The 13,566-nt window shown below is 46.4% G+C and overlaps 1 protein-coding gene across 1 annotated transcript in view; it reads right to left on the reverse strand.

The window, feature by feature from the left end:
• The window catches only part of LOC134452369 (transmembrane protein 47-like), a 36,273-nt gene that overhangs the window by 11,963 nt on the left and 10,744 nt on the right, over positions 1-13,566 (reverse strand). The window contains exon 2 of the mRNA XM_063202735.1: positions 5,706-5,846. Within this exon, the coding sequence (XP_063058805.1) occupies positions 5,706-5,846 (141 nt within the window). The remainder of the gene's footprint in view (positions 1-5,705; positions 5,847-13,566) is intronic.

A 13,566-nucleotide genomic window follows, 5' to 3' on the forward strand; every position in this document is an offset into this window, starting at 1 on the left:
ACTTGTCAACATGGATGAAGGACCACCACCTACAGCTGAACCTGGCCAAGACAGAGCTCCTGGTGATCCCAGCTAAAGAGCCGCTCAGGCACAACATCAACCTCAAGATAGGCTCCACCATCGTGACCCCAAGCAAAGTCGCCAAAAACCTTGGCGTCATGATTGATGATGAGCTGTCATGCTCCAACTACATCAACTCGGTCACCCGGACCTGTCGAATCCAGATGTCCAACGTACGGAATATCAGACCTGTGCTGACACAATATTCTACACAACGACTGGTCCAGGCCACGGTCCTGTCCCGCGTTGACTACTGCAACTCACTCATGACAGGTCTACCTGCTTGTGCGCTAAAGCCTCTGCAGATGATCCAGAATGCGGCAGCACGGTTGATCTTCAATCAGCCCAAAAGGACCCATGTTACTCCTCTATTTATTGAGTTGCACTGGTTACCGATCGCCGCCCGGATCAAGCACAAGGCCTTGACCCTTGCCTACACAAAACCATCACAGGAACGGCCCCAGCTTATCTGAAGGACTTATGTTACTGGAAGAGATCTGCGCTCAGCGCTCCTCCAGCACAGGCCGTCTGGCTCTGCCATCCAGTCGCTCTAGGTACTCCCAGTCAAGATTGTTCTCCGTGGTGGTTCCCAAGTGGTGGAACAGTCTCCCAGAGGCAGCAAGACTAAGCACCTCTCTTGCAGCCTTCAAGAAACAACTAAAGACATTCCTCTTTCGAGAGAATCTACTAGACTAATGATTGAACTGGCCTTGCCCCAGGGCAGAATCCTGACATTATGTTTAGTTTAGTTTAGTTTGTGAATGTGTGTTTGTGTGTGTGTGTTCTCATTATTCCTCTTTATTTAAAAAGAAAAAAAAACAAAAACAAAAAAACAAAAAACAAAAAAAAACTAACCCCTCTTTGTAATTGCACTTGTTGTTCTGTATATCTCCTGTGCACTTTGTATTTGCTTGTGATGTTGGCTTGATTATGTCCTCTTCTGAAAGTCGCTTTGGTTATAAAGCGTCTGCCAAATGCAATGTAATGTAATGTAATGTGTGTGTGTGTGTGTGTGTGTGTGTCTGCGTGTGTGAATACAGCTAAGCCCCACTCCCTCCTCTGGATGGCTATACCGCCTTCCCACATTCCATCCGTCCGTTTCGCTGTTTCTTCCACACTCCTCTCTTCTTTCTTTTCCCAACATCCATTACTTTCTTCCACACTCCTCCCTCTCTTTTTTCGTTTCCCAACATCGAATTCCTTTCTTCCACACTCCTCTCTTCTTTCGTTTCCCAACATCCATTCCTCTCTTCCACACTCCTCCTCTCTTTTTTCGTTTCCCTATATTCATTCCTCTCTTCCACACTCCTCCCTCTCTTTTTTCGTTTCCCAACATCGAATTCCTTTCTTCCACACTCCTCTCTTCTTTCTTTTCCCAACATCCATTACTTTCTTCCACACACTCCTCCCTCTGTGTTTTCATTTCCTATATTCATTCCTCTTTTTCACACACTCCTCTCTTCTTTCCTTTCCCTATATTCATTCCTCTCTTCCACACTCCTCCCTCTCTTTTTTCGTTTCCCAACATCCATTACTTTCTTCCACACACTCCTCCATCTGTGTTTTCATTTTCTATATTCACTCCTTTCTTACACACTCCCAACACTTCCCAACATCGAATTCCTTTCTTACACACTCCTCCTCTCTTTTTTTATTTCCCAACATCCATTCCTCTCTTCCACACACTCCTCCTCTCTTCTTTCATTTCCCTACATCCATCCCCCTCTTCCTCTCTTCCCCACTCCTCCCTCCCTCTGTGTTTTCATTTCCCCACATCCATCCCTCTCTTCCCCACTCCTCCCTCCCTCTGTGTTTTCTCTTCCTCTCTCCTCTGCACATGCAGTATATATTATGCTGGTTCCTTCTCCTCTGCTCTGCACATGCAGTATATATTATGGTGGTTCCTTCTCCTCTGCTCTGCACATGCAGTATATATTATGCTGGTTCCTTCTCCTCTGCTCTGCACATGCAGTATATATTATGCTGGTTCCTTCTCCTCTGCTCTGCACATGCAGTATATATTATGGTGGTTCCTTCTCCTCTGCTCTGCACATGCAGTATATATTATGCTGGTTCCTTCTCCTCTGCTCTGCACATGCAGTATATATTATGCTGGTTCCTTCTCCTCTGCTCTGCACATGCAGTATATATTATGCTGGTTCCTTCTCCTTGCTGTGCTAAAAAGCCTTATGTAACCCCACAGAGTAGACATGCATGCCATGCAGGCCCTTTACGTAATGTAACCCATGCGGGCAGGGCCGGATGAAGATGGCCTGGGGCCCCTAGGCTACAGGTTGCAGTGGGGCCCCTCCGTAAGGTAAATTTCGTGACAAATTTGCATAGACACAGTGTCATAATTATGAGTTAGGAATTAAGGATAGCATGCCTATCAACTGTACTCAACACAGCAGATTAATTTTCTAATATTTCATCTTGTCACAATTCAGCAAATTTTCACTTTTGGTAAATCAGTGGCCCCCTGGCGGTTGGGGGCCCCTAGGCTGCAGCCATATCTAGCCTGTGGTGGGGGCCCTAGGCTGCAGCCATATCTAGCCTGTGGTGGGGGCCCCTAGGCTGCAGCCATATCTAATCTGTGGTGGGGGGCCCTAGGTTGCAGCCATATCTAGCCTGTGGTGGGGGCCCCTAGGCTGCAGCCATATCTAGCCTGTGGTGGGGGGCCCTAGGCTGCAGCCATATCTAGCCTGTGGTGGGGGCCCTAGGCTGCAGCCATATCTAGCCTGTGGGGGCCCCTAGGCTGCAGCCATATCTAGCATATCTGAGCGTTAATCCGGCCCTGCATGCCGGTCTCCTCAGCTCACTCCTGCCCAGTTCAGTTGAAGACTTTACTTTCCCCCTTAGTCAGCCCAGAGCACAGAGACCAGCCAGACAGACACGCCAGCCAGGGACCACATACAGCCACAGGGTGTGTGTGTGGGGATGTGTGTGTGTGTTTGTGGTCATGTGTGTGTGTGTGTGTGTGCTTGTGGTACTCTGTGTGTGTGTGTGTGTGTGTGTGTGTGTGTGTGTGTGTGTGTGTGTGTGTGTGTGTGTGTGTGTGTGTGTGTGTGTGTGTGTGTGTCTGTGGGGTAATGTATGTGTATGTGTGTGTGTGTCTCTGGGGATGTGTGTGTGTGTGTGTACATGTGTGTGCGTGTGTGTGTGTATGGGCGTGTGCGAGTGTGCCTGCGTGTGTGCATGTGTGTGTGCACACACCCACACTCTAGGGATGGAGGACGGGGGATGGAGATGATGTGGGGTGCATAGTATACGGCATCTCAGGTTCTAGGGATGGAGGATGGGGGATGGAGATGATGTGGGGTGCACAGTATACGGCCTCTCAGGTTCTAGGGATGGATGATGGGGCTGTGTGTGTGTGTGTGTGTTTGTGTGTGTGTGTGTGTGTGTGTGTGTGTGTGTGTGTGTGTGTGTGTGTGTGTGTGTGTGTGTGTGTGTGTGTGTGTGTGTGTGTGTGTGTGTGTGTGCATGCGTGCGAGCGTGCCTGCGTGTGTCCACCCACACTCTAGGGATGGAGGACGGGGGATGGAGATGATGTGGGGTGCATAGTATACTGCATCTCAGGTTCTAGGGATGGATGATGGGGGGTGGAGATGATGTGGGGTGCACAGTATACGGCATCTCAGGTTCTAGGGATGGAGGACGGGGGATGGAGATGATGTGGGGTGCATAGTATACGGCATCTCAGGTTCTAGTGATGGAGGATGGGGGGTGGAGATGATGTGGGGTGCATAGTATACTGCATCTCAGGTTCTCCTAATGGTCAGAGAGAACAATTCTTCTTCTTGTAAGAGAGAACATTTTTCTTTTCTTTCAACGTCTCCCTCTCTGTGCCCCAGGAGCCAGTGTTGCCAGATAGGACGGGTGCCCCCCAATTGGGCATCTTAGGATGAGCGTCTGCGGGTAAAAATCGGAAGAATTGGCCATTTGGCGTTTTTTTCAGCCGTTTTGGGCCCATAGAAGTCCATGTAATTTGTTGAATTTGGGTGGAGTTTAGCGCATTTTGGCGGTTTTTGAGAAGTTTTTGGGCGGGATTTGGTCAGACACATCTGGCAACACTGCCAGGAGCTGGCAGCGGCCTGCTAAACTCCTACAGAACTGCACTGTCACTCTCTCTCTCTTTTCTTCCTCTATGCATGGGACAGAGTGAAATGCAATTTCACATTCCTGCAGACTTGTATAGGATAAGTATATCTTTTCATGGGACAACATCAAAGAAATGACAATTTGACACCATGAACAGTTAGCAATTGGGAAACGAAAGAAGAGAGGAGGAGTGTGGAAGAGAGGAATGGATGTTGGGAAACGAAAGAAGAGAGGAGGAGTGTGGAAGAGAGGAATGGATGTTGGGAAACGAAAGAAGAGAGGAGGAGTGTGGAAGAGAGGAATGGATGTTGGGAAAAGAAAGAAGAGAGGAGCGTGTCTGCTAGAGAACTGCAGTGTCACTGTCTTTCCTTCCTCTATGCACGGGACAGCGAAATGGGATTTCAAGAGAGAGCTTACTCCGACTGCTGCCCTTTCATGCAGAAGGGACGGCCCCCCACTGTTTGCAGAAAAAAGATTGACTACATTGCTACACCCTTGCAGGGAGTCTGAAAGGTGCACTGTGTAATATTTTTAGCAGTTTATTTCCAGAATTCACGCTGCCTTTTCACAAATGTCACCTTTTCCATGAATACTTAGCACCACCTCTGCCGAATTCTACGTATGTATTATGGCTGGGAAAATTGAACTTAAATACATGAAAAGGTGGAACTTCTCCATGTCTGCCATTTGGAATTCCCAGAAATAGACATTTTTAGCTGCAAAACTCACTGTACTTCGATCATTCTACAAAACATTAGTTCATTATTTGGTAAATATTCATGAAAAGATCAAATGTAGACAGTAGACAGCACAGTTTCAGTGATCAGCATAGTTGCAATACCTCCTCTGGCCACCATCCTACACAGCGCACCTTTAAGCAACAGATTAAAGACCAAAGAAAGACCAAAGACCATCTTGGCCTCCACTTGAGCAGCTGCCCCCCAAAATGTCAGCACTGTAGCTGCGGTGAGGAGGAAGACCGCTGGTGTGCTAGTGCTCATGTATGTGGGGTATGGTGAATTCAGGTAAATTGGGCCACTTTTTTGCATATTAGCAAATGACCCAAAGTGGCCCAATTTGCCTGAACCATAGATTGTATATTACTAACTGGTGATATACATTCATTGACCTGAATTCACCATACCTGTATATGTTGTGTGTACTGTACTGTGTGTGTGTTATATAGCATTGTACCTGCGGTGAGTAGGAAGACGGCCACGGTGCGGTAGTGTTTCCTGTGTGTGTATAGTGTGTATATAGTGTGTATAGTGTGTGTATAGTGTGTGTATGGTACCTGCGGTGAGTAGGAAGACGGCCACGGTGCGGTAGTGTTTCCTGGGTGTGTGTTATGTATATAGTGTGTATATGGTACCTGCGGTGAGGAGGAAGACGGCCACGGTGCGGTAGTGTTTCCTGGGTGTGTGTTATGTATATAGCAGTATGTGTATAGTGTGTATATGGTACCTGCGGTGAGTAGGAAGACGGCCACGGTGCGGTAGTGTTTCCTGTGTGTGTATAGTGTGTATATAGTGTGTATATGGTACCTGCGGTGAGGAGGAAGACGGCCACGGTGCGGTAGTGTTTCCTGTGGGTGCCCATGCAGAGGGAGATGAGGGCGAAGAGGAAGGCCACCAGGGTCACGGCCGCCCCCGCCAGCAGCAGCACCAGTGTGGCAATCTGCCAGTCTAGAGGGATGAGGACACATAACATTATATTACATTACATTACACTACACTACATTACATTACATTATATTACATTACATTACATCACCAGTGTGGCGATCTGCCAGTCTAGAGGGAAGAGGACATATTACATTATATTACATTATTACACTAAACATTACATTATATTACACTACATTACACTACATTACTTTACATTACACTTGACAGATGCCAGTCTAGAGGGAAGAAGACACATTACATTACATTATATTAAACAGATGAGTTGTTTCAAAGGGAAAGGTCACAGTCTCTAGACAAACTTCCAAAACATTAGGCCACGGCAGCCCATGTTTTTTTTTAGCATTACAACAAATGAGTTCATTCAAAGAAAGGGTGGGCGATATGACGATATAAAATTGTGAATTGTGACATCGAGTAGAAGATCGTCGAAATTCTGCCAAAGTGTAGTAAGCGTATAGATTGTCCTGCACTGAGGATGTTTATCAGTATCAGAGTGATGTTTTTAGCATTACATTATACTCAACAGATGAGTCTATCTCAGTGTTTCTCAAAGTGGGACGCAAGCCCCCCAGGGGGGGCGCGGAGGCATCGAATGTGTGACATGATTTAGTTTTTTTTTTTCCTCAAGGAAATTATTTCCTGTCTCTCCAATAAGCAATACATTTTAAGCCCTCACCAACATTATATTATAAATTGTCATGAATTTGATTAGCATAGGAAATGAACACCAGTCACCTTTCCTTTGATTCTGCGCAGCGATCGTGAAATCAGTCTGTGCAAGTACTGCTGTTGCTTGGAGGGGGGGGGCTCGGAAGCATCCAGACCCTCTGAAGGGGGGAATGGTGGGGAAAGACCAGAACCATTTACCTTGGAGGTTTGCTGGACATTGGGTGAACTACATGGACCTTTGTTTGAGATGTTATTCCTTGAAGAGAAGTTGGACTCGCGTGCTGACAGAGCAGTGGAGCCACTTGCTTGGGAATCTTTGACCGGTTCGACGGTGGGCTAATGAGTTAGCTCACACCGCTTAACTACTTGGAGCCTTTGGATTTTATGAACTGTACGTGGGGTCTTTACCCTGAAACACTGAACATTGGTGAGAGGAGCAAGTTGGAAAGAAAGGTCCTGGGCTGGAGCTGGTCGTCTGCTGAAAGACATCGCTTGCGTTGGCCCTAGGACCAGAGGTAAACGCTGCTCTCTCCCCTACAGACATCCATACATTTTTAGATCATACACTCATACTGCCACGTTAATGCATACACAAATGTGAGGAGTTAGTCAGGGGCAACTAGCTACCTTACAGTTATATAGGACAAAAGTGGGCAAAAGAGTCTAATGTATTATTACTATTATTATTATTATTATTATTATTATTATTATTATTTATTATTATTACTATTATTATTATTATTATTATTATTATACATACAGTTTACAGCTACAGTTGTTAAGGTTATGGAGTTACAGTCTCTGGAGCAATGTGGGGTTTGGTTGCTCTAGGCTTCTTCAGCCTCTATCTAGTTGAAGTTAGAGGAGAGCGCCCTCATTCTTCTTCCTACTGGTACGAGATTCACGCCTGAAACCTTCCAAACACAAGGCCAACTCCCAAAACATTAGGCCACAGCATCCCACGTTTGGTACATGCAGAGCGAATGGGTTATAGGACAGGAGTGGGCTAAAGTCAATTTGTGCTAGTTTAAAAGTCACAGTGATGCCATGAGTAAGCAGTGCCCACAAGCAGCACTACACCCCTGGGCTATCTGCTTGTCTTGAGCAGTGTTGCCAGATTGGGCGGTTTCCAGCCCAATTGGGTTGCTTAGGATGGCCGTCTACGGGTACAAATGGCATTTACCAGAAAAATCTGCCCATAGAAATCAATAGAATTGGGCGGGATTTAGTGCTTCCAGGCTGGTTTTGAGCATTTTTTTGGGCTGGAAATCATCAGCCTCATCTGGCAACCCTTGTCTTGAGAGAAAGGAAGGAGGGATGAAATAGTGGAATGGTAAATTGACTGCATTTACACACCTCCGCACCGCTGTGTGCTTGCTTTCCTACTTCTTTGGGTACCCTGGGTGAGCGTTTTACAATGTATGCCTTATATTGATTCAGCTCATTGAAACGCAGGTGGTAGAGACTAGAGACCTAGGGTGACCATCTCCGTGACAGCAAAAAGGAGGACATATTTTTGGACTTGGGGTTTGGGCGTCCTCCCCCAAGAAAATGTGTGTTTCTTAGATGTAATTTCATGCATTTTAATAAATTAAGCGTCCGGCTTAATACTGTGCCTTATGCTGGACAAGGCACAAAAAAGACGGGCGGTCCATCCTAAAGACGGACGTCTGGCAGGCCACCCTATAGAGACCACATTTATGCTGAGAGCTAACCGGCCGCCAGGAGCCATTTGCAGTTGGTACAGCAGAGGAGGCAGGGGAGGAACTCAGTCAAATTCAGAGAACAGGAGTCAGACTACTTTTCCCTCCTTGTCTTCGCTGAAAACACTCAACTTCATCATAACAACATCGCTATGAACATGCAGGGAGCCTTAGGTAACCATTTTGGTGACAATAAGGTTACAAACAACAGAGGCTCTGGGCTAAAAGGGGTTAATTAGGCAGCATATCAGTCACACTGACACCACATAATAGCATGATAACATGCCTTCAAGCATCATCAGTGTCATATCAAGTTGTAGCATCACTACCACTGTGGCCAGTCTAGACCAGTGTTTCCCAACCAGGGGTATGTGTACCACTAGGGGTACGCGAGCACACTGTAGGGGGTACTTGGAAAAATTTAATTTTAACAAATGCATGGAGCATAGTCACACTGGAATAGAACAGGCGATGTAAAACACGAGTTAGGGGGTACTCATGGCACAACGAAAAGGCTTAGGGGGTACATGAGACAAGAAAGGTTGGGAAACTCTGGTCTAGAAGAATAGAAGGAAGAAATGGATCTGGGATGCAGTGCCATAAATATTCCACGCACATAATCCAGGAGAGATGGTGGGTAACTGTTTTAGACCAATTGGATCATTCAAGACAAAAGGATTTCTTCCGCATACTGCCTGACTGTTATTTAGGGCAAACATTAATAATAAATGGACTGTAACTGACAAAGCTTCAAAACGAGCACCAACTATTTATTCAGGCAGAAAAAGTCTAAATCTAAATTTAGATTTCAGAAACTGAGCCACGAGGAAGCAAAGACAAAAACCTTTTGTTACAGACAAAAATATAAACTGTATATATGGACAAATATTTGAAAGGACTCTTCAGGAATCATAGATGTTTTATGCAGATAGGATCACCATCTATTATTATGCCGAAAAATCGTAACAACATTATATTATAACAATATTGTTATTACAGTACCAAGAGTCTTACTGTATTTGTCAGATTAATAAATGGTCATTAGTATTTTGGTGATGGAAAAAAAATGTCATATCCGAGGCTCTGCATGAAGGAGTTAATTCGAGAACAGGGATGTGACTGTGCACTTGTGTGTGGTGAGAGTGGCATTGCTGAGTGCAGGGAAGGCGACAGGGTGGGGGACAAACAGGTCTCTTGTCCCGGGCCCAGGGAAAGAGTGGGCCCAGAATTGGGTCCTCATTACATTGTAAGTATTGGGTAGGGGGCCCTTTGTGATGACTGTCCTGGGCCCAGCCAAAGCTGTCAGCAGCCCTGGCTGAGCATAGAGTAGAGTAGAGTAGAGTAGAGTAACTTTATTGATCCCCAGGGGGAAATTCAGGATGTGTGTAGTGTTGCTGGGACACTGCAGGGGTGCATTTCTCAAAACCGAAGTTGCTTACTACATTAGCTACTTCGTTGTTTTCAATGCATTTTCCCATTGGCAACTACCGAAGTTGCTAACAGGCTAACAACTTCTCTTTTGAGAAATTCACCCCAGGCTTGCTGGGCTGAGGTAGTGCAGTGTGGCTGAGTTGAGGACGCTGGCTGAGGGGGAGATCAGTGCATTTCCAGCTAATCCAATCAGACAAGGAGGCCTCTATCTCCACTCACACTTGTCTGTCTCCTTCCCTACCGGGCTTCAAGTGAGGACAATAACAACGTCGACTACACAAACACAAGCACAAAGACAACACACACTCACACGCAAACTCACTCAGCACCCAACAACGTCGACTACACAAACACAAGCACAAAGACAACACACACTCACACACAAACTCACTCAGCACCCAACAACGTCTACTACACAAACACAAGCACAAAGACAACACACACTCACACGCAAACTCACTCAGCACCCAACAACGTCGACTACGCAAACACAAGCACAAAGACGACACACACTCGCACGCAAACTCACTCAGCACCCAACAACGTCGACTACACAAACACAAGCACAAAGACAACACACACTCACACGCAAACTCACTCAGCACCCAACAACGTCGACTACGCAAACACAAGCACAAAGACAGCACACACTCACACACAAACTCACTCAGCACCCAACAACGTCTACTACACAAACACAAGCACAAAGACAACACACACTCACACGCAAACTCACTCAGCACCCAACAACGTCTACTACACAAACACAAGCACAAAGACAACACACACTCACACGCAAACTCACTCAGCACCCAACAACGTCTACTACACAAACACAAGCACAAAGACAACACACACTCACACGCAAACTCACTCAGCACCCAACAACGTCTACTACACAAACACAAGCACAAAGACGACACACACTCACACACACAAACTCACTCAGCACCCAACAACGTCTACTACACAAACACAAGCACAAAGACAACACACACTCACACACAAACTCACTCAGCACCCAACAACGTCTACTACACAAACACAAGCACAAAGACAACACACACTCACACGCAAACTCACTCAGCACCCAACAACGTCTACTACACAAACACAAGCACAAAGACAACACACACTCACACGCAAACTCACTCAGCACCCAACAACGTCTACTACACAAGCACAAAGACAACACACACTCACACGCAAACTCACTCAGCACCCAACAACGTCTACTACACAAACACAAGCACAAAGACAACACACACTCACACGCAAACTCACTCAGCAGCACCCAACAACGTCTACTACACAAACACAAGCACAAAGACAACACACACTCACACACAAACTCACTCAGCACCCAACAACGTCTACTACACAAACACAAGCACAAAGACAACACACACTCACACACAAACTCACTCAGCACCCAACAACGTCTACTACACAAACACAAGCACAAAGACAACACACACTCACACACAAACTCACTCAGCACCCAACAACGTCTACTACACAAACACAAGCACAAAGACAACACACACTCACACACAAACTCACTCAGCACCCAACAACGTCTACTACACAAACACAAGCACAAAGACAACACACACTCACACGCAAACTCACTCAGCACCCAACAACGTCTACTACACAAACACAAGCACAAAGACAACACACACTCACACGCAAACTCACTCAGCACCCAACAACGTCTACTACACAAACACAAGCACAAAGACAACACACACTCACACGCAAACTCACTCAGCACCCAACAACGTCTACTACACAAACACAAGCACAAAGACAACACACACTCACACGCAAACTCACTCAGCACCCAACAACGTCTACTACACAAACACAAGCACAAAGACAACACACACTCACACGCAAACTCACTCAGCACCCAACAACGTCGACTACGCAAACACAAGCACAAAGACGACACACACTCGCACGCAAACTCACTCAGCACCCAACAACGTCTACTACACAAACACAAGCACAAAGACAACACACACTCACACTCAAACTCACTCACTCAGCACCCACACACATCCAGACCGTTTAGATAGACGTTTAGAGAGATGTTTACTTTGTCCTTTTGGAAAACTGCACTGTGTCTGGTCTGTTTGAACGATGCAAGTACAAACTAACATTGGCAAGACCTAACAATTAAGACTTACTATCATCAGGTCAAGGGTTGATGATGCAGCAAAAACAGATTCCTCACTAAAACGGCACTTCCTCTGCACGCCGTACCTCCAGTGGCACGTTGTAATAGTCATTGAAAAGTTAAGTACCATGCTATACATAAGCAGGGCCTTTAGTAATGCACTATGACTTTGTCATTGCCATTCTGGTAACTGCAATTTTATAAAACTGTGTCAATTCTCTTTGAGTGAACGCATATATGTGTGCGGATTAGAGATGCACCGGATCCTGATTTTTAGGATCCTGCCGGATACCGGATCCACTGCTTAAGATCCTGCCGGATCCGGAACAGGATACCGGATCCTACGAAAGGGTTGAAACACATAGCCAACTCACACACGTGGGCCCTTTTTATCACGTTGTCTCAAACTATTTTGACTGAAAAGCCTCGGCTACCGGATTCTGGATCCTGTAACCGGATCCGGATCTTGTGAAAAGCCCTATTATCCTGCCGGATCCGGAACCGGATCTTGGATCCTGTGCATCTCTAGTGCGGATACAGTATGTGTAAAGGGGTATTGTGTTCAGATTTCTGTGATGTGTATTACACGTCTGCAGCTGGAAACTTTAATTTCCTTTGGGATCAATAAAATTAAATGCTCTGCGCTAAATGTAGGCCCTTGGCCCCAACTCCTTCTCCTCCTGCTTCTCCAGTATGTAGATGTGTAAATGAGTGCCCCAACTCCTTCTCCTCCTGCTTCTCCAGTATGTAGATGTGTAAATGAGTGTTGTGATAGATTTCTGCAACTCGTGTTATTTGTATACTGCAGGACATTTAATTTGTTTCCTTCTGAATCAATAAATCTCTCTAATGCACTCTGATGTCGTGTGAAAAAAAATCCTCCCACCCAGCGAAGAAATTTGGCAGTTGGCCTCATTCTCCTCCTCTTCCTCCTCATCTTTTTCCTTCTCCTCTTCTTCCTCCTCCTCTCCCCTCTTCTTCCTCCTCCTCTCCCCTCTTTCTCCTCCTCTCCTCTCCACTCTTTTTCCTCATCCTCTTCCTCCTCTTCTTTCTCCTCCTCTCTCCTCTTCCTTCTCCTCTCCTCCTCCTCCTCTTCTTCCTCCTCCTCTCCTCCTTCTCTTCTTCCTCCTCCTCCTCTCCCATCTTTCTCCTACTTCTCCTCTTCCTCCTCCTCCTAGCCACTATCTTTTCTTCCCTTTCTCCAGTCATTTCAAAAGCAGTTCTTGGTGACTTGGCGTGGAGAGAAAGGAGAAGAGCTTGTGATTCTGGGTTGATTAACTGGCCGCATTGTTGTTGTCACGGTCTCTCCATTTTGACAACCCCCCCCCCCCCTCCAGGGCTGGACTGGTCATCTGGCATAGCGGGCATTCCTGGTGGGCCCTGCACCCTCGTGGGCCCCTATTTTCAGTAATGTTAAAATATATATGAATAAATATATATTTTTTTACATTTCTGAAAATAGGGGCCCACGAGTGTGTGGGGGCCCACCGGTGAGTCAGTTCTGCGCGGCTAATTATGAGGGGGCCCCTTTTAGGCGATAGTGCCCGGGCCCTATTTCTCCCCCATGAGGGGCCCCTTTAAGCCAATAGTGCCCGGGCCCTGTTTCTCTCCCAGTCCAGCCCTCCAGTCCCTCCATGCGTGCCGAGCCTCTTGCCTTTGTCTCGTTTGTTCTCGGGTATCTTTTGTGTGCTGCAGTGCCTGCCCCTGAGCCCTGAGCACCCTGTGCCTT

The sequence above is a fragment of the Engraulis encrasicolus genome, chromosome 7, assembly GCF_034702125.1.
Source record: "Engraulis encrasicolus isolate BLACKSEA-1 chromosome 7, IST_EnEncr_1.0, whole genome shotgun sequence".
Classification (NCBI taxonomy): Eukaryota; Metazoa; Chordata; class Actinopteri; order Clupeiformes; family Engraulidae; genus Engraulis; species Engraulis encrasicolus.